Genomic DNA, 20,551 nt, shown 5'->3' on the forward strand with positions numbered 1-20,551 from the left:
GGTGGACTCCGGCGATCCTTCCGCCTCAGCCTTCCAAGTAGCCGGAACTACAGGTGCGTGCTACCATGTCGGGCTAATTTTTTCTTTTATTGTAGAGATGAGGTCTCATCAAGTTGCCCGGGCTGGTCTCAAACCCATGGGCTCAGACAATTCACTCTCCTCGGCTTCCCAAAGTGCTGAGATTAAAGGTTGAGCCACTGAGCCCTGCTCAGTTTTGGATATTTAAAAAATATTTGTCATCACTTGAAAAAGATTAATGACTTCTTAGACCCTACTCCTATTTGTATCTCATATTCTAAAAGAAAGCAAGAATATGTCCAACAATTTATTTTAATTATATTTTTGACTCTCCATCCTGTATAGGGCACTTACAATAATTTAACAAAGGATGCCAAATAGCTTGACTATTTTTTCATAATTGATTCTTATTTCTCTAGGTCATACAGGCAAAACATGAAGCTAGAAGAGCCCTATATTTTATAGGAAATGATATTTGAAACTGCATTTATATGGTTATAGTCTTCAAATTCACAAAAATATAAACATGTAAATGTCCCTTTAAATACTACATGTTTTTATATTTTAAAATTTCAGTATTTTTAAAAAATCACTCATTTTTCAAAAACCAGATAAACCACATGAGTGCCACTAGAAGGTTCGGAAAGATTCCCATGTCAGGAGAGTGGGCAACCCATGCCAGGTGGTCTCCCATGAGCTCTCCATCATCGGGAAGAATGCATAGCACCGGGCCAAGGTGGGAGTCCATAAATCACATGCTCCTGTCACTGAAAACCAAACCACAGTGAAAAAACAGCTGTGCCTTGCCTGGAGTTAATGGGGAGCCTGATGCTGTTTCTGGAAGCAAACTGATACACAAAACAAACACCCTCACTCCCAAATAAATTCACATGCTTTCACATGAGTTAGTTCTGGCTTTGTCTCTGTGTGTCCTTGGACAAGTAACTTAATCTTTCTTAGCCTGTTTCCTCACCTCTAAAATGCTGTGTGGTATGGTAGTTGTGGAGATTAAGTGAGATGCTGTATATAAAGTGCCAGGAATCTAGCAAATAAGGTGTTGGAACACATATCCCACCTCCCCTTCCTGACCATGTTCCTCTCAAGATTTGCCCTAAGGGTCACAACATCTGTGAAGCCTTCCCTGACCCTGCCATGCTGGGTTAGTCTGTCCTCTGCACTCCTGCCTTTCCAGTGGGTATCTCTCTCATAGCACTTAAAACGTAAATGATTGCTGGCTACATTGCATGGTGCTTCCCCTGATTTTGTAGGTCTTGAGCCAAAAGTCCCAAGACCCTGGGACAATATCTTAATCATCTATTTGCCCCTAGCACCTGGCAACGTGTAAGGCAGTGTGCAATCATAACTGCAGAACACTTTTGACAACGCATGGCAGTATCTCTGGAAACCTAATTTTAAGTAATAATGCAAATAGGATTATATGAGGTTGTCATCTGGTCCCCCTTCTGACTGTGGGGCTCTTCTGAAAGCAAGAAGATGCCTTATAATCTAGTACTTACAGTAAGTACCTCTGAGAGATACCTATTTTAGTAACATCTTTTGCATTTACTGAGAAGTTATAAATAACAAAGCAATCTGACCTAGAAGATGCAGGTCCAGCCCGTGCCAAGGCAGTGGAGCCCTGCCAGGAGCAGGCTTCCTGACTGGCACTTGGAAATGGTAACCGGGAATGAAAGGAGTCTCTCATCACAGGAAGTGCTCAGGGAAGAGACAGAGCTGCCATTGTATCCAACTTTTTATCTAAAAAAAGTAACACAGACAAAAGGAGAGTGATGTGGGAAAACCCACCAAGAGCTCTCCGGCATTCTGGTATGACAACTGGTTTATGTCCTAAGCAGTGACTCCTAGTAACCACGGCAACCAGGGTGTAGACTACTTGTGCTGTGCTGAATTTTTGCACTGTCTGCTATTTTTTATTATGAACCATGGGCAGGGAATCTGGGGTCGAGTATATTTTATGTAACATCCATTTGCAAAATTGCCCAGGACTTTGTCAATTTTATAGAGACTCAAGAAGACCAGTTTTTGTATACTCTTGTTTAAAGCCAGTTATATGACACTTGGACATGGCCACTGAACTAGTGCCCCTACATCCGCCCTTGCGTCCGTCCCCATCCAACTCAACCTAACAGCTAGAGTGAGCCTTCCTAAAGGGTATTCAAACCTCGTCCTGCTGTACCTTTACTATATCAGGCCCTTTCCTGTCTCAGGGCCCTTGTACTTTGTTTCTGTGAAAGTGATTCTAAACTAGTCTTTATCCCATAAGTAATTTTATTTACTTTTTTTTTTCTGAGTTGGAGTTTCACTCTGTTGTCCAGGCTGGAGTGCAGTGGCACGCTCACGGTCACCCCAGTGGTGACCTGCTGGGCTCCAGTGATCCTTCCACCTCAGCCTTCCAAGTAGTTGGAACTACAGGCACGTGCTACTATGCCTGGCTAATTTTTTTTTTTTATTATTATATAGACAAGTTCTCACCAAGTTGCCCGGGCTGGTCTCGAACCTGCAGTCTCAAGCAATCCACTCACCTCAGCTTCCCAAAGTGCTGGGATTACAGGCTGTCACCGAGCCCGACCCCCACAAGTAATTTTAAAGAAAAACTAGGGAATAGGACACAAAATGTAAAAGAATTATCTATACTTAGACAATGCAATGCTGTCTCACTGACCAAAAGAAAAACACCCAGATTACAATTCTCCTATCTCCAGTTGCAAAACTCACTGACAAAGTTGAAACAAAATGAGGAAGACCACGTAGGTTTTTACATCTTGGACAGTAAGGGAATTTCCATTTCACGAACTTTCATTCGTCTGAAAATTTAGTTTGGAAAATTCCAATACAAATAAAAAGCATACACATAACACACACATACAACCCCCAAACCAAAACCCAAACAGTGACCTGATCTCATCAAACTTGGTTTTCATGTGCTATGCTCTTTCATAACCACTGAATAGTTTCTAAGATTATTCCAAGTCATATGAAACCACACTTTGTGAAACTTTAAGTTTCAGATAACTTTGCAAGTTATTCTTTAAAGGGCTAACATGTTGCATCACCACAGCAGCCCTGGGAAGCCACAGGGAGAAAAATATATCAAAATAGAATTCACACTTGATGGTATTAAGCCAATTTCTTAAAAATCATTTGAAAACACAAATGTATTGTAGTTTCTGTGCTTTTTGGGGAATTCTATCACGAGGTAAGTAAAGTGTACATACAGTTAAGCCTTCAGAGCTCCAATAAAGGAAGCTAGGAGAAAAGAACTAGTGAAAAAGAAAAATGTGTAGGTTTGTAGAGACTTCCAAAGTAAACTTTTAAAACTACAAAAACAATGAAGTCTATGACTTTTTAAAGGAAAAAATTAGCTGCAATCACACAGGTTTGTTGTATTTAAACAATTATATAAATTAAACACTTTGTAAACGCCTCAAATAAATACATTTCCTCTTCATTTATTAGATAAATGTTGGTAGATTCAAAGGCAATGGACTTCCTCTGACAGATTGTTTATTTTCACATAAAGCAGAATTTGAACTTCAGACCGAAGACCCATGTACTTGAAAATATGAAGACTCTAACATCAGAAACCAAATGTCATAGTTACAGAGTTTATATCCCCTGAAGAACTTGTGCAAAGAAAAAAAAATACACAACTCCCTCAACTAAGCTAAAGGGCTCTAAAAATTCTAACTGTGGGATGTGTTATAGGGTAACTTTAGTGGCTGAAAGGAGACCTGTAAAGTGAGAAAAGGAGAAAAAAATGAGAGTCTGGTTCCCCCAATTTTAGAGTCTAAAGACACTATTAACTTAGTCCCCCATCTCCAGGAATACATTTCTCAGAAGTCAATATCAAGTCAGTTTTGGACAGTGAATCTGGAGGAAGAAAATCCGGGGAAAGATCTGGGATAAGAGTCTGGGATAAAATCTGTTGGAGTTGGGCTATTTATGATTGTGTAGCTTGGGCATGTCACTGCCACCTCTGTAGACCTGTTTCCTCATCTGTGAAGTGTCTAGAATAACACTCTCATCTTAGAGCTGCAAAAAGGATCAAATGAGAGCCTATTTATGAACAGTTCTTAACTCTGACTGCATCTTAAAATAACTTGGGGAACAAAAAAAAAGAAACGTTAATGCCTGGTCCCATTCTATGGGTTGACTGAATTGTTCTAAGGTTCAGATCGAAGACACATGTCTTAAGGCCCTCAAGCACCAGTTTCCAAAGCTCTCCAGATGATTCTAATATGCAGCCACTGCTGAGAACCACAGGATTGTTGCTAACGTGGGTGCTTCTCAAACTGTCCTGGAGGATGGCCTGGAGAACCCGCCCAAATGGAGATTTGGATTTTGTAGTGTGGGGTCTGGGAGTCTACATTTCTCCGAGGCTTCTAGGTTATACACTAGTTACACAGATACTATAAACTTAGTATAGCAAGGTACGAAATGGCCACAAGGCACAATGCAAATAGTTACCCACTCTCTCTCCCCAAAATATAACTTATAGTGATGGTGGCGTGAGCTTTGGTTAATGATTTTCTTTCCTTCTTCTTCTGTTTTAAGAATAGTGAGCATAAGATTTTAAACAATTACAGGCACACCCACTTGCTATGGTACCACTGCTCCCCACATTCATTACAAATTACATAGGTCATCATTTGTTCATCTGGATTTGAATTCCGCACCCAGCTTGGAAGGAAAAGTGTTCCTCTGGCAATGACAGTGACCTTGCAATTATATTTCTCACAGCGTCTACATTTAATTTTATTGGTCTGTGTGCCATCAATCACTTGGGGAAGGTAATGTTCCTGGAGACAAGATTCTGTGTACGAAGCTCTCAACTGCTTCAGTTCCTTGTTGGCCATCTCCATGACAGTCATTTCAGCAAATTCTCTTACAGATATGGACCCAGAGAGCAAGTTTTGTTGTAAGTGAGAATTTCTGGGGTTCTTCAAATTGGCAACTTTGCTTCTGATACAAGTTTTATATTTTTTTATGTTCTTTGCATAAAGGGTAAAAATATGCTCTTCAATTTCTCTTGCAAAGTTTTGCCACAAATCAGTTCTTGACTGATCTGTGGAAGAACTAGTTAAAGCTGAATAAAGAAGCTCTGTGCATTTAGTTCTCATAGGTGTTGTGGGATCCTGCAACTCAATTGATCTCTTGCCAGTGGATGCAAGGTCACTACCCTCAGCATGCTCTTTCTTAGATTCCTTCTGAATAGTGCTATTTTCCAGCACAATCGTTTCACTAAGTTTTTCAACATCTTGGGATGAAAGCAGAGGATTAGAACTGCAGACATCCAGTTTTTCATCCTTATTTGGGTCGTGAGGAAGCCTTGAGTTTACTTCATTACCACTCGTAGTGAATAATTTAGGGCTGTCTCTTGATTTGAAGTGAGTGCTCTTATAAAGAGCTTTCCATTTTGACAGCAAACACTTGGCTTTCTTTTTCAAAGCCACCGAGGGGCAGTTTTTGAGGACTCTGTACACAGCTCTGACCATATTTGTCTCCTGGAGATGCTCCTTAGTCACATAAATTGTTTCTAGCTCAGTAAGGTGGTTGCCAAGATTCTCAAAATTCCTTTTAGACATCAGTTGCTCAATAAGGAAAGCTGTGGCAGCTATCTGGTTCTTGTCAGACATCTTTACAGCTGCAAATAAAAAAGAAATTTCAGTTTTCTTATGCCTGTCTTTGCTAGTCACAGCTCCTGGACAGTTAAATAGCACTTTCTGCCAGTTACCCAATGCAATGTTTTCTGAAGGAGTTATGTGACACAAATATGTGTGACACATTAGAAAATGGAATCTGCAAGGTAGTATAGTTAAGTGTCAAGAGCTTTATTCTTAATAGTAAAAAAAAAAAAAAAAATGCGGCATTTGCAAAGACCTCCTGTATAAAATCTGCTTAAAAGAAGCTTGCTGGAGGATCTGCTACAGCTTTTCTACCTTCAGTTTTACAAATCACTGATCCTTCTAGATCAAGATGAGTCTATTCATTTGGGTGGAATTTGGTGATTGTGTTGGGGATGAAATCATGTCAGTGTTAGCATCGATACGGGAATGCTGAGCAATGCTGCACTATCTCCCCCATATTCAGCTATATCACTCAACTGCTGGCTGATTTTACCATCTTGGAAGTGGTACTTTTCTGAATGTAATAGAGCAGAAAACAGGACAAAAACGGCTTGCTAATGGCTCCAGTGAACTAAAGAAATGGTGAGACAGCACAGGTTGGGAAGCAGCCAGAGCTAGGTTTTGTGTGTCCCAAAAGTCAACAGGCAGCACTACGCTGCCCTCTTAGTCTTCTAACAATCAGGGAAAGGTTCAGACTCAATGATCCAGACGATTTATGACTTTAGACTTACTGGTCCCTACAGAGTTTAGTTTCATTAATTTTTTAAAAAACTTTTTAAGTGTGAGAAGTTGTTTGATGATTATGCCTGTGTGAATCTCATCTTGGGCAGGCAAATGTTTACTTTATGTAACCAGTCTATTTTTTCCCTCACATAATATATATAACCTTGTCTACACAATACCCTTCAGTCTATATTTGTCTGGTCTAAACCTGACTATCTAACAAGTGCCATAAAACGTAATATCCTTAAAAGAAACTGGAAGGCCCCCAAACAAGAGAATGGCTTAAAAAAGATGACCTATTCCTAGAATGATACAATAATGTGATCACTTATAATCATGTTTTTAGAGAATATTTAATGACATGGAAAAACAGTCATAAAACAATGTTAGGTGAAAAAATCAGGATGCAAAACTATATACACAAAAGATTAAACAGTCATCATATGATCTAGCAAATCTACCCAAGAGAATTGAAAACACATGTTCATACAAAAACTTGTACACAAATGCTCATAGTAGTATTATTTATAATAGTCAATAAGTAGAAAATCTCCCCAAATCTATCAACTCATGAATAAATAAAATGTAGCCTATCCATTCAATAGAATATTATTCAGTCATAAAAAGGAATGAAGTACTGACACATGCTATAACATGGATAACCCTTGAAGACGTTATGCTAAGTGAAAGAAGCCAGACACAAAAGAGCACATGTTGTATGATTCCATTTATATGAAATGTCCAAAATAGGGAAATCTATAGAGACAAAAAAACAGACGAGTGGCTGAGTAGGAAGGGCTGGGGCAGAAGGGTGAAGGGAAATGGGGGGTGACTACTAACAGGTATAAGGTTTTTCTTGGGGGGTGGTGGCAAAAATCTTCTAAAGTCATCAATGGTGATGAGTTGTCCAACTCTGAATATACTAAAACCACTGAATTGTACACTTGAAATAGATGAAGGGTATGGAATGTAAATGACATCTAAATAAAGCTGTTGTTAAAATAATATAGAGTCTGATCCAAGCTTTATTTAACAATTACATGTGAAAAGAGATCCATAAATTTTTAAAAGTAGCATTTTCTGAAACAGGTGATATTAATGTGTTCTTTTACCCTTTTCTGTGGTAAGCATGTGTTATTTTCATAATCAGAAGTGAGTTACTGATATAGTATAATTTCATGATAAACTATATACATTTAAGATAGATGTCGCCTGGAAAATGGTATGGAAGATCACTCTCTAACTGCCTTCCTACATTACCTGTGGCTTTGCATTCATAATTTCCTCAGAAGTCGATTGCTAAATCTTAAACAGCTGCACCTGCGCTCGAACTCTACCCAAAATATGAATAGTCAAGTACCCTTGGCCATACTATGAGGTTCCCACTGTGTTTCCCTAATGGGATGCTCAAAGATAACCAAGATTACAAGTCTTGCATTTTTACCACCAGAGGGAGCTGAAATGTAGAAAACCCGGGGTGGGGGGTCGTTTTTAATTAATTAATTTTTTTTTTTGAGTTGGAGTCTCACTCTGTCACCCAGACTGGAGTGCAGTGGCCACTTCCGGCCACCACAGCCTCGCCTGCTGAGTGCCGGCGATCCTTCCGCCTCAGCCTTCCAAGTAGCTGGAACTACAGGCACACGCTACCACGCCCAGCTAATTTTTGATTTATTGTAGAGATGAGGTCTCGCCAAGTTGCCCAGGCGGGTCTCGAACCCGTGGGCTCAGGCAATCCACTCACCTTGGCCTCCCAAAGGCGCAGGATTACAGGCTGAGCCACCAAGCCCGGCTTCGTTTTTTTTTAAAGTCAGTGTAACACTCGGGGCTATCAATTCAGGATCTTAAGTAATTCAGGTTCTTAAGATAATTTTTCCTGGCTATTAAGAACCAATACTAAAACATAATTCTTCCTTTTTAAAATTCTGCTTTTAAAATCTGAAAACAGTAAGAGAGGTCTTCCTAAGAATCAAAAGCTAAATAAACAAAGTAAGATAGCACAGAAAATTTTTTTTAAAAAATCACACCCTTAACTACTAAACCTTTCTCTCAAACTTGTCTTCTTCAGATCCCAAGGAAGTCAAGCGGCTGTGTCTCAATGATAAGGTTTCAAGCTGCTCAATACACTTGAGCCCTCCTTGACTCTTGACTTGTTGAAAAGTTCCCTCCCCTCTCCTCCCCTCCCGTTCTTCTTTTCCTTCTTTTTGAGTCAGGGTTTCACTCTGTCACCCAGAATAGAGTGAGTGGCAAATTCCCAGTTCACTGCAGCCTTGACCTGCTGGGCTCAAGTGATCCCCTGCCTTAACTCCCACGTGCACCACCATGCCCAGCTAATTTTTTGATTTTTTGCAGAAACAAGGTCTCGCTATGCTGCCCAGGCCAGTCTTGGGCTCAAGTGATCCTCCCACCTCACCCTCCCAAAGTGTTGGGTCTGACTAGACAGTTTCTTAACAAAGAAGAAACATTCATTCTGCCTGCATTCTATACTGAAGAAAAGAAACTAGGACTGAGGTTTGCCAGATGCTCAGGAAGGTGTTAATAAGAGACAGGACTAGAGTGTACACAAGGAAGTTAAGAAATCTTTGACCAGCTGAATTTCTTAACTGAGGATCTAAGTTTCAAGGTGATTGTAAAGGGAATTGTAACTGTAGCTTCAGGGTTTCAGCAGCATTACAGCAGCCACTTGTCTTATCAGCAAAACTTTTTCTTGTGTAAATCTAGAAGTTAATGTGTTCATGTGTAAACATAAAAAAAGCACACTGCTCTTCATTTTACATGTTCTTTTATTTACCTCTCCATATTTATTTAAAATTTTTAATTGGCCTGGTGATCAGCCTGTAATCCCAGCACTTTGGAAGGCTGAGGCGAGAGGACTGTCTGAGCCCGAGTCTAGGGGCTAGAGATCAACCTGGGCAACTTGGTGAAACCTCGTCTCTACAACAAATCACAAAAACTAGCCAGGCGTGGTGGCGCGTCTATAGTTCCAGGTACTTGAAAGGCTGAGGCGGAAGGGTCCCCTGAGCTCAGCAGGTCAAGGCTGCAGTGGCCGTGAGTGTGCTACTGCACTCCAGCCTGGGCAGTAAAGAGTGAGACTCCAACTCAAAAAAAAAAAAAAATAATTAATGTATCTTCTTCACTATTTTGAAGTGTACAGCTGAAGTGTTAAGTACATTCACAGTGTTGTACATCTATACCCAGTTCTCTTGTCATCTACCCAAACTGAAACTATGCACCCAGCAAACAACACTCCCACTCCTCCTCCGCCAGCCCTCTAGCAACCACCATCCTACTTTCTGTCTCTACGGATCAGACTCCTCATATAAGTGGAATCATACAGTATTTGCTCTTTTGTGTTTGCCTTATTTCACTCAGCATAATGTCCTCAAGTTGTGGCATGTGACAGGATGTCCTTTTTAAAGTTGAATAATATTCCATTACCTGTACATGATCATATTTTGTTTATCCATTCATCTGTTTCACACTTTGTTTGCTTCCACCTATGGGTTGTTGTGACAATGCTGCTATGAACATGGGCATACAATTATCTGTTTGAGACCCTGCTCAAATTTTTTTCAGTATATACCCTGAGGTGAAGTTCCTGAATCATACGTTAATTCTTTCTCTCTCTCTCTTTTTTTTTGAGTTGAAGTCTCACTATGTCACCCAGGCTGGAGTGCAATGGCACGATCACAGCTACCACAGTCGCAACCTGCTGGGCTCAAGGGATCCTTTGGCCTCAGCCTTCCAGGTAGCTGGGAGGCACTACTACAGGCATGTATCATCACACCCAGCTAATTTTCACACCCAGTTAATTTTTGGATTTATTGTAGAGATAAGGTCTCACTATGTTGCCCAGGCTGGTCTCGAACTTCTGGGCTCAGGCAATCCTTCTGCCTAAGTCTCCCAAAGTGCTGGGATTATAGGTATGAGTCTCGCGCCTGGCACTTTTTTGTTTTTTTTAAGAGATGAGGTCTTGCTATGTTAGCCAGGCTGGTCTTCAACTCCTGACCTGAGGCAATCCTCCTGCCTCAGCCTCCCAAAGTGCTAGGGTTACAGGCGTGAGCCACTGCACCCAGAAGGTAATTCTGTTTTTAATTTTTTGAGGAGCCATCATACTGCTTTCAAATCTCCTTCATATTTTTGACAGTGCTTACATCCTGTCAAACCTTCTATTCCCCTATGTGACAATCATGTAGATACAAAAAGCATTTATTGTCCTAGAAGGGTATAATGTAGAAGCCACTGGGACACAAAATTTTGGTAACTGCCATAAAATGACAAAGTAAGCTGTGTGTCCAATTTAGAGTCCTACATAGCTCATTCCGCAAACATTTATATGTCTAGTATGTACTAGATGCTGAGCCTAAAGAGATAGTATCTGCCTTGAAAGAACTGAAAGCCCAGTGGGAGGAATACTGATAAGAAACTGGCCAATTACAATACATGTGGTGTTTCCACATGGATAGATACTGGTTGCTAGGGGAAACACACACAGGAGGGTACCAAACCCTGTCTGGGCTCCCCATCATCTGGCCAGTCAGCTACAATGGCTTCTTCACTGCCTTCACTCTGATCATGGCACTTTGTTAGAGGGATCATCCTCTAGTACAGATCTCACAACATATTCCCTCATTTTCCTTCTATAAGCCCTCTGAGGTTCCCCTCTGCTCTCAGGTGGAGCCCAAGCTCCTTGGCCAGATGATGAAAAGTGCCCTCCTATGCCTTCCCCTTGAGTACTCTCCACCACTGATGGGCACAGTTCTGTGCCTTTGCTCTGTGCCACAGCTCCCCGAGTCTGGCAGATCTCTCACCATTGGTGGTTCTCAACCCTGGTTGCATATTAGAATCATCTGGGGAAATTAAACAACAACAAAACAAAACAATGCCAGGGCCTCACTCCAGACAGAATGAATTAGAAGTTCTGAGGGTAGGGCTGGGTGCTGGTTCAACTTTCCAGGTGATTCTGATTCAAACCACACACAGGCACACAACCCTCCCCTCACCCCAAGCAGGACCTCCCAGTAAGGCTACCATCAGCTACAAAGACAGCTCTAGTCCTGCTCCTGGAATGAATACACAGAATCTCTTTGACTTTGGATTTTTCTAGATGAGTCCCACTACATTAGAAAACATTAAAAACACCCTCTGTGTGCAATGCACTCAAGAACCTCTACAAATTACAACTGGTGACAATAATGTTTTAAGTGTCATGATGCACACAATTCCTGATACTCAGTCCCTCACTTACCTCTTCACAGCGGAGTCAACTGCCACACACACTCCTGTCATCTCAGTTCTCACAATAACCTTGAAATACAGACACAGCTTATCTCCATTTTACAGACAAAGAAACCTGTTAAAAACATCAAATAATTTGTACATTGCATTTTTTTCACAATGTGAAAACATTTTTATCATCTGCCTTGCCTGTGAAACCATAAGGGAAGACCCACATGTGTTGCATTCACCTAGGTACACTTGGCAAACACCTGGCTGGTGCTTACTATTATTTAACAAAAATTATTTTTGTTAAATGAGTGAAAAGCATCCAGGTTGCTCTCTCTCCTCTCTGCCTGTGAGATTCATTTCTTTCCACTACAGACCAGCTTGCTTATACTCACTGCACCTAAGCCCAGTGTTCCTTGGCCTCTTCCCTGGGAGACCAAGCCCATCTCAATTCTAGTTCAAAAAAAGCACTCAAAACATCCTAGTTAAAAAAAAAATTCATGGTGCACACTGTGGGCTATTGAAGTGGGTCTGAGAAGTTAAGCCATTTGGATAGGGAGGGTCAAGAAGGCACAGAAGTGAGGGGCATTACAAGCTGGGTGTTTTGACCACTCTGTCTCAATTTCCTCATCTACAAAATGGGGGAAATCCACAACCTATGATTAATATGAGAATTAAGTGAGATAGTTTTTATAAAGTGCTTAGAACTATGCCTGTCACAGAGTAAACCTGACCAACAATTATGTGGGTCTACAACTAAAAGGTTTAAAAACATCTACCAAACCAGGCATGGGTCCAGAACAGGAAGTCAGTAAACATTTTCTGTAAAAGGACAGACAGTACATACTAGAGGTTTTGCAGGCTGTACAATTTCAGTAGGGACTATCTAACTCTGCTGCTTCTGTAGCAGGAACAGCCAACACAGAAAATACATAAGTGAATGGGCATCACTTTGTTCCAATAACACTTGTTTCCAAAAATAAGCAGACTAGATTTGGCCACAGGCCAGTTTGTTGACCCCTTTCTAGAACAGTGCTGTGCAACAGAAATATAATGCAAGCCACAAAAATAATTTAAAATTTTCTAGTAGCCACGTTAAAAAATAAATAGAGGCCTGATGCAGTGGCTCACACCTGTAATCACAGCACTCTGGGAGACCAGGGCGGGAAGATTGCTTAAGCTCAGGAGTTCAAGACCAGACAGAGCAACATAGAGAAACCTAGTCTCTACAGACAATAAAAAAAATTAGCCAGATGTGGTGGCGTGCCTGTAGTTCCAGATACTCGGGATGCTGAAGTGGAAGGATCGCCTGGGCCTACCAGTTCCAGGCTACCATGAGCTGTGATAGTCCTGATCAGGCTACTGCACTCCAGCCTGAGCAAAAGGGTGAGATCCCGGTTCAAAAAAAATAAATAAGTAAAAAATAAAATAGATGGAATTAATACTTTTAATCTAGTGTATCCAGAATATTGTTGTTACAACATTTAAATGATATAAACAGATTGAGATATTTTACATTATTTTCTATACTAATTCTCCAAAATTCACTGTCTTACACCACGTCTCAATTTGGACTAGCCACATTTTAGGAGCTAAAGTCTTATGTAACTAGAAGTTACCATATTGGACAGCACAGTTCTAGAACATATGCTAATGTAGATAATACTTAAATACACACATATCAAAAAGTTTATACAGTGCCAGCAAGAGTAGACACTAAATATTTGACTGGGTACATATAAAAGTGTATACATAATAATTAATATACAGCACAGGGAAGGTGACCACAACTGCACAAAATTGTCTAAATATTGAGAAGGATGAGGGGAAAGATCAGTGAGAATTTTCAGAAGCTGGTAACACATCAGTAGTAATCTATATCTGTTTAGATCTTTAGATCTCTTTAAAATCTAAAGAGAACTTTTAACGTTCTAGCCCTAACACACACACACAGCTCTCCAGCTTCACGGGAGTCCCTTCCTCCATGGAGAGAAATGATGCTAAATGTTGGCAGGGGTGTCGCAGTTTCGAAACAGACATTCAGCACTGTGCCGGAGCCCTTTCCGGTGGGTGGGGATGTGCAACAAGTACAACCTGCTACTAACCGTCCCTGGGAGACAGCCCAGCACCCAGCACACAAGCAGCGGCGGTCCTAAGGGCCCACCCTGGCGACCTCGGCTGGGTGAGAGGAGGGAGTGGGGGTGAGGGCACTTTAAGGCTACCCAGCCCAGGGCGCACGGGAGAGCTTCCGCTCTAGTAAGCTTTCCCTGGAAAGAAGAGCTCGCCCTTCTACCGGGCACAGGCCTAGCGAACCCGAAGCGTGACTTACCGATAAGCGCAGGCGCAGTCTCGGAATTCTCAACGACCCACGCGTCCACAGAGAACTTCTGATCCCTGGGCGGGATCACCAAAGCTCCACCAATCCAAGACCACGGACAAGAGCACAAGGTCCTGGGACCCAGTGCACGCGTGCTAGGGAAACAGCGCTTGCGCGCTAAGAAAATGGCGTCTGCGCGCTAGGGAAGCGGCGCCTGCGCGCTAGGGAAGCGGCGCCTGCGCGCTAGGGAAGCGGCGCCTGCGCGCTAGGGAAGCGGCGCCTGCGCGCTAGGGAAGCGGCGCCTGCGCAGAGGGATCGGCGGCTGCCGTGGGCCTGCCCCTCCCCGAAGCCCCCTGGAGGAGGAGCTATGGCCCCGTTCCGGGACTGAATTGAAAAAGAAACCGCACTAACGTGTTTTAGCAGCGAGCGAAATTTGTTGAGCTATTTCACAGCTTATCATTTTTGCTTCTAATCAAGACAGTCACGACAGTTCCAAACTAGATGTTGTTAAAACTCTGGACATAATGTGAACCATCTATTTAACACAGTAATTAAGTAAGTATTTATTGCACCCTAGCACGCATCCATTGATACGAAAGTAGTAAATGTTCATTAAGTGGTCATGTGCATCCAGGATTTTTCCCCTATATGCATTGTTTGGCTGCAAGGATCTAGTAAAGCCACAGTGGTGGCTGAACTAGAGAATGTGTCAACCTCTTTTGCTGATCCCCTACTCTAAGGGGGAAAGGTTCATAGATGCAGAGTATCCAATCCAATACTTTGGATACTATAAGGAAGCGGGGCGATTCTGTGATTAAGGGTGGAGGTTCAGTGGATGGAAAATTACAAAGAGGTAAATCAGGGGTAAGGGGATTCTGACTAAACCGGCCTAACAGAATTCTTGCTGAAGATAGGTCAAGGGTGATCAGACATCACTTAGGGATTAGTGGAGGATGAGGAACCCAGTCAGATGTTGAGAAAGATCAGATATTGAGGGTGGGTGATTCTTACTAAACTGACTTAGCAGGACTCTTTGCTAAAACTGGATTTTACAAAGAAGTGTGCAGATGGGCCTAGGAGAAGGTTCAAGAGCCTGACTAAAGTTTGGTCAAGCAAAGAATCTTTGTTAATCTTTACTTTTGCCTGTTAAAAGAAAAACTTTAGTAGGGCACAGTGGCTCATGCCTGTAATCCCAGCACTTTGGGAGGCTGAGGCAAAAGGATTGCCTGAGCCCAGGGCTTCAAGATCAGCCTGGGCAACTTGGTAAGACCTCCTCTCTACAATAAATTAAAAAAGAATTAGCTGGGCATGGTGGCAAGTACCTGTAGTTCCAGCTACTAGGAAGGCTGAGGCAGAAGTATTGCCTGAGCCCATCAGGTTAAGTCTGTGGTAGCTGTTATACCACTGCTCTCCAGTCTGGGTGACAGAGTGAGAATCTGATTCAAAAAAAAAGGAAAAGAAAAAAGAAATAAAATAAAAACTTTAGGCAACTTAAATTTAGCAGAGTTTATTTAGGCAAATAATGATTCATCAATTGGGCAGCACTCAGAACCAGAACAAGTTAAGAGACCTCCATGGAGAGTCAGTATTTATAGACAGAGAATGGAAGTATAATACAGAAATAGATTGATCAGTTGCAACTAGGACTTTGCCTCATTTGTACATGGTCTGATCGTTTGACAGCCTGTAATTGGTGGAAGCTTGGCTGTTTGTGATTGACTGAGATTTGGTCGTTAATTATACCCTTAGATTAGGTTTTCAGTTTATGTACTAAATTAGGCTGCAGTTCAAGGTACAGAGACAGCCTCAGGCCAATGACCTCCTGCTTAAATTTAACATTAATTAATAGTATTTCTCTTCTCCCTTTGTAACTTTTTTCGATCCTTTTCAGAGTACTCTTGCCCCTCTTTGGAAGCACTCATTTAAAAATATGAGGCACTACAGGCCTCCAGAACAACAATCTCCAGGTTTTAAATGGTGATCTAGGAAGAATACTTCCTTTGTGATCAAATTTGTAACCCTAAATTCTGAAAATATTCACAATTTGTCAAAACAATTGCACTTAAACTATGAAACATTCAACCTGAAGGAATTAGTTTAGAAACTAAAAGTTACCTTAAAACCCTTGTCAGTAGAGCCTTGAGGGGTATTATAACTATTTTTCATGAGCTCTGTACTGAAATAAAAAATAGAAATTAGTCAAAAGTCTAAAAACAAAACAATCATTATTTCTCTGGTTTGAATTTTTAAAAAAATAAATAAGTCATTATTTCAACAAAGAGACAAGCTATAATTACTGTACAGTCCAGCATTGTCCACTACAGTAGTCACATATGGATGCTTAGATAAAATTTAAAATTAAGTTCCTTAGTTGCACTAGCCAAACATCAAGTTCTCAATAGCCACATGTGGCTAGTGGGTATCATGTTAGGTAGCACAGATACAGAACATGTCCATGGCTGCAGAAAGTTCTGTTGGACAGCACTGGCTGAGTTCATCTGGAATGAATCTACAACAGGACTGCCAATGGATTCTAAAAAGTTTGCTGCACAGTTCTTTTGGACAAAGTTTAAGTAGAATATCTATAATAGTACTCATTTATGTGATAATTTATCATGCACTGTTTTCAGGCCTTTGTTTTAATATTATCTTTCAGCTGCTTCAATACTCTGGAATTCTCTTTGATAAATGTCTCTTAGTGCAGCGGAAACCCTTTTTCAATCTGCTTTAAGTCTCTGAGTGACAATATAGTTATTCTGAGGTTACTCATACAGCTCTTTCCTGAAAATTCCCAAGGAACAGAGGCAAAATTCTTTATGGATCCTCTCCAGAAGCTAATGTTACACATTACTAAGGGAATAGTCACAGATATTTTCCATTGAATGAGGTCAGAGAAACCACATCTTTCTGGGTTCATTTCCTGATAAAACTCTAGGACAGACCCAGGGCTTAACAGGAATGTCCTTATAAGCCATAGAACATAATGCATGGGTTGAAAACTTCTAACTGTTCCCCTGGAGTTACAGAATGTCAGGAAATAGAACAAAAAGGCATTGTAGAAACAGAAACCTTATGTTTAATTTCTGTAACATATACCTCAGACTTATGCAGGTGAAATGACATAGTATCTCCAGTGAAAACCCTCAGAGGCTCACAGAAGAGCTAGTCCCTGCATGGATCAGACAGTGTCTGGCTAGTAGGCCACAAACTGCTTAAACCAGTGATTCTTCACCAGGGTGGGGGAAGTGTATCAGAAGTATCTGGGGGAACTTTTGTCAAACACATTAGCCAGACTTTCTCCAGGCTGAGCAGGATGGGAGTAGGGTGGAGAGGGAGACCACACTTCTGGTTTAAAAACATCCCCCCCCCCATAGCCTAAACATTATTCACTTTGAAAAGCCGCATGAAATTTTATTCATTGGTATAGCCTTTAAAATTTAATTGCCATAAATAGATACTTGAGTTTTGCTGTTATTTCTTCTTTTATATTGAGGAATGACCTACATACTTAAAATTACAGCTTTATAAAATTATACATACAACTCCACAATCCCCCTTCTGGGACTATACCTAGAGGACCTCAAATCACTCTATGAAAAAGATACCTGCACACACATGTTTATTGCAGCATTATTCCCAATAGCAAAAGCATGGAACCAACCATGCTGCCCATCGAAAGAGGACTGGATAAAAAAATGTAGTACGTATATACAATGGGATATTATGTAGCCATAAAGAAGGGCAAAATTATGAACTTCGCAGCAACTTGGATGGATTTAGAGGCTATACTACTGAGTGATCTATCACAGAAATAAAGAACTGAGTATCACATGTTCTCACTCATAAGTGGACCTTGAACAACTATCATAATACTATAAGAAAGGGATTGGCAGCAGTGGGAAACTGCTAGGGGAAGGGGAGGCACACCTCATCAACAAGGGTACCTGCATAATGAACATTTGTATACCTAACTCTGAATTGTACCTCATATATTGAAATTTTAAAATTAAAAAATTATAATATATACCCAGCTAATCATCACCTAGATCAAGATATACAATATCCCTTAGAGGATTCTCTTCTGCCCCTCCCACCGCCATGGGCAAACTCTGTCCGACCTCCATCACCCTAGTTTAGTTTTATGTGTTTGAACTTCATTAAAATGGACTCGTTTTGTATGTACCCATTTGCATGTAGCTTCTTTCACTCAATATTTTGTCTATGGAATTCACCCATGTTGTGGTTTTTCATTCTGTGCAATAATAGATAGTATGCATCTACCACAATTTATAAAGTTTACTATTGATGGGTATTTGAGTTGTTTTCAGCTTAAGACTACTACAAATAATACTATAAGAAAATGACTGACGGTACTGGGAAACTATGGGGAGGGAGGGGGATGGGATTAACAGGAGCAAACATCTGTCTGGGGATGGGAAAACATCTCTTATCAACAGGGTGCCTGAATGAAACGTAATTGTACACCTAACCCTTAACTGTACCCCACAAAACCATAATAAAAAATATTGATTAATTAAAAAAAGACTACTACAAATAAAGCTGTTATGAGCATTTTTATCTATGTCTTCTAGTGAGCATAAGTCCTTCTTTCTCTTGAGTATATACCCAGAAGTAGAATTGCTGCACCATAGGGTAGGTATATGTTAGTTTTAGTTGACATTGCCAAATAACTTTCCATTAGACACTTTCCTCAGCAATGTATGAGAGTTCTATGTCAATGGTTCACAATATTTGCTACATATTAGAATCACCTGGTGAACTTTTAAAACACCCAGTGGTCAAACTATACTTCAGGTCAATTAAATCAGAGTATCTTGGTTTGGGATATCAGTATATTGCTTCCCTGTCTATCTGTTTCTTAACAAGCTTTACCTAAACTGCCTTGTTGTTAGTGGTGTGTGTAGCCCTCTCTCATTGTGTCACAATAAAATTTACAGTTAGAAACCAAGACAAATTAAGTAGCCAGTATTTAATCCTAGACGATCTCATTCCACAATAACACTATACACTGTACAGCAGTTGTTGTTTGATGAGTTACTTAATTTTTTCTCATATGGCTTCTGCATTTCCCCAGAATTGAGCAATAAATATTTAACTAATCCGATTTCATATATGTATAAAACTAAGTGTATATGTATGGAGAGGGAGAGGAAGAGGGAGGGGGAGAGAGAGAGAGAGAGAGAGAGAGAGAGAGAGAGAGAGAGAGAGAGAGAGAGACTGTTTCATTCTGTCACCTAGGGTGGAATGCAGTGACATGATCATAGCTCACTTTTATCTCCAATTCCTGGTCTCAGATGATCCTTCTGCCTCAGCCTTTTGTTCTTTTGTTTTGTAGAGATGGGGTCTCAGTATGTTGCCTAGGCTGGTACTTTTTATCTAATACAAGCAGAAAACAGTTTCTAGCTTTTTACTTATTAATTGGTCATATAGATTTAAAAAATCTGACTTGAAGTTTTATCCATTGCATTTCCCTGCGTTTTCCATTTTACTTTTGCCATTGTTGCATTTCCCTGATGAGTAATGATGTTAAGCATCTTTTAATGTACTTACTGGTCATTTGCATATCTTTGGAGAAATGTCTATTCAGAGCCTTTGCCCATATACCTAGTTCATCAAAGACATATGGTTTGGACTAAGACCCCAGTGCTAAGATCAGTAGGGCTAAGCGATGTACTTTCATGTAGTTTGTTTTTTAAAAAACAGAATACTACAGATCCAAGCTGACACTTTAGTTTCCCAAGGCTATCGCTATAAGATTTTTTTCTAGCACAAGAAAAAAGTGAGGTATCTATAAATCTAATTTATTGGACAGGCTGGGTTCCTTAGGGTGTAAACAGGAAGAAATCTTTATTTCTTTTCAGCATTGCCTTGCTGCAAGCTCTCTGGCTTTCTCCCTGGCCCCTTGCCTGATCCAGGGCTGGAGCTTGAAGCTTGAGCAAATTCTATAGCTTTTCCAGTCCCTTTCAGGTATAAAGAAACAGTCTTATTTTTAGGTTGTTAAAAAGTCCAGTCTAATCTAATATTAAAACTTCAATCACTCATCCAGTTCAAAGCTCTGACCCTCCCTCAGCACAGGTGTTACCTAAAATTCTGTGGCACTTCAAAAAGAGAGACATGTGGGTTAATTTTTTTACTCTCCTTATTCCCACGACGGTTTTCTGGTCTCTTCAAAGTCAAGGTATGGGAAGGGAAGAGTGCTGTAAAGGTCACATCTGATTAGTATTGTTGGTTGAATGGTGGCCTTCTGAAAACGATAGACATGTCTGTCTATTTCCTAATACTGGAACTTGCAAATGTGACCTTATTTGGGAAAAAAAGTCTTTAAAGTTGTAATTAAGTTAAGGATCTCGATGAGATCATCCTCGGTGGGCTTTACTCCAGTGACAGGTGTCCTTATAAGAAGAAGATGGAGCCGGGCTCGGTGGCTCAGCCTGTAATCCCGCGCCTTTGGGAGGCTGAGGTGAGTGGATTGCCTGAGCCACGGGTTTGAGACCCGCCTGGGCAGCGAGACCTCATCTCTACAATAAATCAAAACATCAGCCGGGCGTGGTTGCGCATGCCTGTAATTCCGGCTACTCGGAAGGCTGAGGCGGAAGGAGAA

At 40.9% G+C, this 20,551-nt stretch overlaps 2 protein-coding genes and 1 long non-coding RNA gene across 4 annotated transcripts in view; 1 reads left to right on the forward strand and 2 right to left on the reverse strand.

Moving 5' to 3' along the window:
• The window catches only part of RAB9A (RAB9A, member RAS oncogene family), a 55,354-nt gene extending 43,653 nt beyond the window's left edge, over window positions 1-11,701 (reverse strand). The window contains exon 1 of one of the 2 annotated variants that reach the window (XM_021709606.1): window positions 11,635-11,701. The gene's annotated coding sequence lies outside the window, so the exon portion shown is untranslated. The remainder of the gene's footprint in view (window positions 1-11,634) is intronic. The other variant, XM_008052735.1, reaches the window with a different exon arrangement.
• Window positions 4,616-14,004, reverse strand: TCEANC (transcription elongation factor A N-terminal and central domain containing). Its single transcript, XM_008052723.2, has 3 exons — window positions 13,942-14,004; window positions 11,635-11,739; window positions 4,616-5,683 (listed from the first exon to the last, which is right to left on the reverse strand). The coding sequence occupies exon 3, from the start codon at window positions 5,673-5,675 to the stop codon at window positions 4,620-4,622; it is 1,056 nt and encodes a 351-aa protein (XP_008050914.1). The 5' UTR covers window positions 5,676-5,683; window positions 11,635-11,739; window positions 13,942-14,004; the 3' UTR covers window positions 4,616-4,619.
• Window positions 14,005-14,307: 303 nt separating this feature from the next.
• The window catches only part of LOC103254695, a 20,062-nt gene continuing 13,818 nt past the window's right edge, over window positions 14,308-20,551 (forward strand). Inside the window, exon 1 of the long non-coding RNA XR_503978.1 lies at window positions 14,308-14,484. This is a non-coding gene — a long non-coding RNA (uncharacterized LOC103254695). The remainder of the gene's footprint in view (window positions 14,485-20,551) is intronic.

This window comes from Carlito syrichta, unplaced genomic scaffold (genome assembly GCF_000164805.1).
Source record: "Carlito syrichta isolate Samal-C Ts95f unplaced genomic scaffold, Tarsius_syrichta-2.0.1 Scaffold71963, whole genome shotgun sequence".
NCBI classification, from domain to species: domain Eukaryota; kingdom Metazoa; phylum Chordata; class Mammalia; order Primates; family Tarsiidae; genus Carlito; species Carlito syrichta.

Excerpts from the sequence above, each read along its gene's own strand:
- TCEANC (XM_008052723.2), bottom strand. The coding sequence starts at position 5,675 with ATGTCTGACAAGAACCAGATAGCTGCCACAGCTTTCCTTATTGAGCAA.